The sequence below is a fragment of the Phycodurus eques genome, chromosome 17 (genome assembly GCF_024500275.1).
Source record: "Phycodurus eques isolate BA_2022a chromosome 17, UOR_Pequ_1.1, whole genome shotgun sequence".
NCBI lineage: Eukaryota > Metazoa > Chordata > Actinopteri > Syngnathiformes > Syngnathidae > Phycodurus > Phycodurus eques.
Genome location: NC_084541.1, coordinates 18,183,531 through 18,189,437, shown reverse-complemented (window position 1 = coordinate 18,189,437; position 5,907 = coordinate 18,183,531). Strand labels below are relative to the sequence as shown.

Below are 5,907 nucleotides of genomic sequence, written 5' to 3'. Positions count from 1 at the left end.
AAATTATAAAAAAAATACACCTAAGACAAAATTTGATTAAGAAACAAAATTTGACTGAGGAAAAAAATATTTGTTTACTTTCAAGGAAAACTAGTATTGAGATTTTTTGGGGGGGAGGGTGGAATTATTTTTTTGGGCAATAAATTACATATCTAAAAAGACGCTCACGGGGTCAAGCAGCTGGTCATGTGTAATACAAAGACATTTTAGTCATCTTTTTATTGACAAAATCAATTATGAATTATGTAAACAATCCTCCATGGCCTGCAGCTCCTGCACTTCAGGGCAGAGGGCGCCGCAGTGCAGGCTCAGAAGGCGTCGGGCCTCGGGGATGACGGACAAGGCCGAGGCTCTCGAGCCGCTGCGGGAAGCATACAAAAATAATTAAAATACACATTTGCTTTGTATGGAGAAATTACAAGGGCCAGACTGAAATTACATTTTGCTAGGAAAACGGAAACATTTTGAAAGCATTTTTCAAACATTTTCACATTTATTTCCGAAAAACCGTATATTCTTCCAAGTTTTGTTTTTGTCAAGATTTTGTTTTTCAAGCTAAAGGGTGTTGTTCCAAGGAAAGATCCCATATTTTTGAAAGGGAAAAAAAGTTGCGGTTGTTTGATTTTAAAGATTTGTTTTAGATTGAAAAATGTTATACTTTTTGAGGGGCGCGGTGGGGCTTCTTCCCGAGTCTCTTTTTTTTGAAAGTATTTTTCAAAGAGAAAAAATTTTCATAAAGTCGTTTTTAAAAGGAAAAAAATCCACATTTTTCACAGATAAAACTGACTGTTGCAGTGGCTTACAATAATATGAAATATACCTTTGCGGAATAAAACCTCTGCCTCATTTTCCTAATGAACACGTAGGCCTACTAGCTACTGTATTTTAGTATTGGTCACTACGATGGTACTTGTGGAGTTAAGTATTTATTTATTTTTGGTGGTACTTGTCGTCCTCGTGTGACGTGACTCACGCGTTGAAGTGCAGCTGCGCCAACTTTGCCAGCTGTCGCGCCATCTCCACGCTGTCTGCGCCAAAGCGGGCGGCCACGGCGGCACTGCTGCGCTCCAAGTGCAAGGCCGCACGCGACCAATTGCCTGCGCGGAACAAACGAACAGTGTGTGAGAATCAAGCCGACAAATCAAGGGCAGCATTAGAGTTTTAAAAGGAAATGAAGGAGAAACTGTGTCCAAAATTTTGACTTGTGGTGCAAAATACCAATACTTCTGTATTCTAAGTAATATTCTTTACTTTAATTATTAATGCTTATTTAAAAAATATTAATAGTTGTATTATTGATTTTGAATATATATATTTTATGTAACAAATATAAATTATTTAATATAATATTACCAATTATTTTGTAATTTGTTTAAAGTAAATGGATAAAATAGGTCATGCTTATGTTTGAATTTTATTAATTTTGAATATAGTAATTTAGTTTGTATATTTTATAAAATACAATCTCTAGTAAAATAAGGCTAATTTTCTGTTTAATTTGTATAATTACCAATAGTTTTGGAGGTGAGGTATTTGAGTAGATTTTGCTTATTTTGATATACCACTGAGTCAAAAGAAACAAAACAAATCCATGAAAATGAAGCAATCATTTGCAATGAAGCAATTTCCGGAAAGACTCCCCCCACCGTTGGTCGCGTGCGCTCTGGCCAAAGTGTCGTCCATGCGGCCCTGGAGCTGGTGCGTGTGCGGCAGCGTCACGCCCGCGCGACACCTGCTTCTCTCCAGCAGGGCGAGGGTCTCTCCTGACAAAATGGGGAAAAACGCTTTCGACGTCAGGATCGGACGCAGGGAGACGAGCGCTCACTCACCGGGTTCGCCTTGCTCCAGGAGATCCACGGCCTCGTCCAAGTCTCGGCGGACGTCCCGCAGCCTCTCGGTCAGATCGCCACAGGACAACGCGAAACCGCACGATCGGCACTCCAGATCGCCTCCGCCGGAGGACGCCTCGACACGACAGACGACAAGTCCGTTGGTGGGCGAAATGTGCAAGGTTTAATGTTAAACGGCGCTGGAATCCGACGCTCTACCTCGGCAATATCTTTTGTATTTCACGAGGACCAACTGTCCGTGTCAATCATTTAATGAGAGTCAGTGGGAAATTGTTGATGCGCCCTAAACTGAAAGTTGTCAAAATGAGACAACCAGCAATAAACTAATTATACGCATCATTAACTGTATACTATATATCCTATTTGTCTAAAAAAATAGATATACGTATAAGCAGAAATTTTGCATCGACTTATTTTTGAAGTCAACTTAGCAGTTATTTGAATCTTTTTTTTTTTTTTTTTTTTTTTTCTTTCTTTTTCCCCCCCAATCCCTCCATCACTTACGAGGGAAGTGTCACACTCTGCGCAGAGCAGTCCAGATGTACCATCTCTGCTACTTCCCGGCGCCCGCTCTTCCTTGCAGGCTTCGCATTGACATAGGAAGAAGTACTGCTCCTGCAGGAGGTGCCTGCGCTCCGCGGCGGCCATGCTGCTGTTGTGAGGACCTGAAAGAAAACCGGCCGTGACGTTGACGTCCATCGCCCCCCAGCCGGGAATCGATCTGTCTCACCGTAGCAGTGCAGGACCTCTCGCCCGGCGTTCACGCTGCGGGACGCCCGCACCGTGACCATGCCGCCGCCGCCGAACATCAGGCTGGTGTTGGGTCGGCACGAGTGGTTGAAGAGACTCAGCGTCGGGAAGACGGCCGTTGCGACCCGTCTTTCCTGACTGGACAGCACGAGGGCGTCTGACAAACCTATTGCACAAAACATCGATTGGCGACCAATCTAGTGTTCGACCTAGGACTGGGCGATTCATTGGAATTTAAACTTGATTTTGGCTTCTCACGATCATTAAAAACATAATTGAAGGAAAACTATTTACATCCCAGTTGTAGTTTACTGTAAAACATAAATGCGTATACAACACACCGTTTCAGAAAAGACCGTCAGCTTAATGCTAACACTTAATGGAAAATACTATTGACGAGCTAGCTAAAATTAGCATTAGTTCACAGGAGGGATTTACCTTCAAGTAATGAATATTCATACACAAACGCCGTAGGAACACATACAGACGGGTAGTATAACATTACTCACAGGCAAATATACAGTATAATAGACAGTTTTCTGCCATGACTGTATTTTTGCTAGATTTTATTTTAATGTATTTTACTTGTAGCTAATTTATTTTGTAGTTTAAACGTTGTTTTGGGAGTTGAATAAATACAAAGTTTTAAAATGAATAATTGTAATTTTAATAATCAAACAGTCGTAATTATTTTTCCGTAATCGCCCAGCCCTAGTGTTCATCAATGGTACCCACCCCAGTGTGGCGATGTGCCCTCGATCGACTGGCATTCAGTCGGTTGGTCGTCACCTTGGTCTTCCAGCATGACGACGGCCTGCGCGTTGCACCGCAGCTGCAGCAGATGCCTCAGCGCCGCGCCGGCCAGCAGCCGCCACCCCTGATCCTCGTCGGCGGGGTCCCCCACGAAGGCGACCTGTCGTCCCGCGGGCGGCGGTCCCGTTCCGCTGAGCTCCAGGCACAGCGTCGCCATGGTGACCGCACACAGGAAGCGCATGCTGGCGCTCTGCCGGTCCAAGTGGTGTAGCAGGCAGGAGACGCCCTCATACGCGGCGCCCGAAGGATCCCCCGGGGGCTCGGCGGCGGCTCCAGAGGCCTGGCGGATGTTCTTCAGGCCGGCTTTGAGCGCCACTCTCAGAGCCAACTGCGACAAGACGCCCAAAGCTGTCACGTGGGCGCCCAGCGGGCACTCCCGGCAGTGGTACTCCTCCCAGGCGCGGTCCCTGCAGCTGGCGGCGCAGTAGCGGGCATATGAGCACCCGCCGCACGGGACCGGTCGCCACGTCGGGTTCAAACACGCGTGGCAACGCCGGTGCTCCGACCCGAACGTGCCGCTGCTGCTCGGAACCAGGACGAAGCTGTACGGCCTCTCGCTCAGGATCACCTCGCCGGCTTCGATCGTCTCTGACGCCACCACGTGGCGACCTTTCTCAAGGCTGACTCGAACGGTCACTTTAGGAGACACCCCCGACCGGACACCTTCCTCTTGGTCTGCATGGAGCTCCGAGGAAGAGAGGCGTGCCAGGCATTGTGCGCGACGCTTCTCCAGCTTGTGGGCGAGACCGGACGGGTAGTTGGTCCTCTCGGCTTCTGCCGCGTCGTCAAGAGCTTCCTGACGGGACAAACAATACTGTCTCAACTGCAAAGCGTAAAAACTACGATCGCTTGAAAAAGGACTTTCTGGGCATTTTCAGACCAAATGATCTTGTAAACCCGATAAAAGGACATAAAAACCATGCTGCACTTGAGCTGTAACCTAAAACCAAAATATAATGTAATATAATAATAAAAAAATAAAATAAAATAAATAAATAAAAAATATAATAATTACCTGGTAGCGCTGCAGGTGGAAGAGTGCCGCAGAGCGGTTGGCGTAGCACAACGGCAGTTGCTCAGAACCTTGGGGGGCCAAACAAACTCCCTGTCGTGGTGTGAGATGATTAATGCACATGAAAGTGTGTATGCAATTAACTTTTTTTATTTTTTATAAAGGTAGAAAAGAGTGACCTGTGAGTAGTGCAGGGCTGCCTCGGTGTACCTCCTGCTTTTGAAGCTGGCGTTGCCTCGTTCCCTGCATGCGGCCGCCTCCTCTGCATCCTTTCGTGTGTGATGATGAGGTCTTCCGGCAGAGATGCTGTGCAAGCACTTCACGTCATGCTGCCTGGAAACACAAGTAAAACAAAACAGTCCATAGTAGGGTTGCACTATGTACCGCTAATAAGAGTCGCAGCACTAGATGGTGGCAGTAAACTCCACAACAAGCAGCAGTTTGGCAGATAACGCCAGAGTTTACTGTAACTACTGGTTGAAACTTGTCAAATTAAACATAAAACAAAGATTTATACTTTGTGTATTGAAAAAAAAACATAATTTCGCCAAAAGTCAGCTAGCTTAATGCTAGCATATCATGGGAAACGTCATGGATGGGCTAATGAAACTAGCATCACAGTGCCTTTAAACAACTTGTATTTGAACACAAACATGCAACACATGCAATGTATAAAAATCACATCCATATATATTTATTCTCTGAGGAAAAACGACATGACTGCAGCTTAGTTGCAATGTTCTGTCTTCTCACTATCAAATCTATGCGTACGTAGTGTGCATGTGTGATACTCCCCCCTGGTGGACCAAGCACGTATAACAAAAGGTGCAGCACGAAGAATTAAAGCATGCAATCATGATGCACAAACACCATTTACACTATTAATGAAGCACCTATTCATATCTTAAGGAGGCGAAATCAAGCTACTCACGTTGTCAGACTCAGGGCGCTTTCAATGACATCTTTTATTTCAAGCAGGGACTTAAAACGCTCCCTGAGCTCGGGTTCGAGTCCGACCCATTTCCGAGCAACGTGCTCTTGCCACGGGACGCACGGAAGATCCATTTGGGAAATTAAAAGCTTGTTTTCATGCAGCAAAAGCCAGCGGGCAGCGTAGTCACGGGACGCTTCCGGGTAAGACGAACCCTTCAAAGTAATACACATCCGGCCCTGGCAAAAGCCAGCGAGCAGCGTAGTCACGGGACGCTTCCGGGAAAGATGAACCCTTCAAAGTAATACACATCCGGCCCTGTTCGTAGTCAGTGCTATAATGTGGTTGCTTTACATGCGTAAATAAAATACGTCAATATGTATGTAGTTTAAATGTCATTAAAATTGTTAGTCATACTTCCGCGATATTGTGGTTGTTGTTTTAGTTTGAAAGCAAAATTCGGCATGTGCGGTCTGCTCATTGCTATACTTTGCAATTTCGCAGTTCCTCTCGATTGCCTTTGTTTTGATAGCATATTACGCAGTATCCGG

At 45.5% G+C, this 5,907-nt stretch overlaps 1 protein-coding gene across 2 annotated transcripts; it reads right to left on the bottom strand.

The window, feature by feature from the left end:
- Positions 1 to 202: 202 nt before the first annotated feature.
- smyd4 (SET and MYND domain containing 4) lies at positions 203 to 5,560 on the bottom strand. 2 transcript variants are annotated; one of them, XM_061702644.1, is made up of 10 exons: positions 5,357 to 5,560; positions 4,605 to 4,758; positions 4,429 to 4,518; positions 3,336 to 4,209; positions 2,581 to 2,766; positions 2,355 to 2,515; positions 1,830 to 1,965; positions 1,647 to 1,763; positions 974 to 1,097; positions 203 to 361 (listed from the first exon to the last, which is right to left on the bottom strand). In XM_061702644.1, exons 1-10 carry the CDS (start codon positions 5,488 to 5,490, stop codon positions 235 to 237), a joined length of 2,103 nt encoding a protein of 700 aa, XP_061558628.1. In that variant the 5' UTR covers positions 5,491 to 5,560; the 3' UTR covers positions 203 to 234. The 2 variants fall into 2 exon arrangements, with proteins under 2 accessions (XP_061558628.1, XP_061558629.1); XM_061702645.1 differs by having other exon boundaries at positions 3,390 to 4,209.
- Positions 5,561 to 5,907: the final 347 nt, after the last annotated feature.

What these genes read in the sequence shown, in the direction of transcription:
- smyd4 (XM_061702644.1), bottom strand. Translation starts at nt 5,490, where the DNA reads ATGGATCTTCCGTGCGTCCCGTGGCAAGAGCACGTTGCTCGGAAATGG. An exon ending in TCCACCTGCAGCGCTACCAG is followed by an intron (nt 4,210 to 4,428) that starts GTAATTATTATA and finishes TTGTCCCGTCAG; the next exon opens with GAAGCTCTTGACGACGCGGC. An exon ending in GGGCACATCGCCACACTGGG is followed by an intron (nt 2,767 to 3,335) that starts GTGGGTACCATT and finishes TTTGTGCAATAG; the next exon opens with GTTTGTCAGACGCCCTCGTG.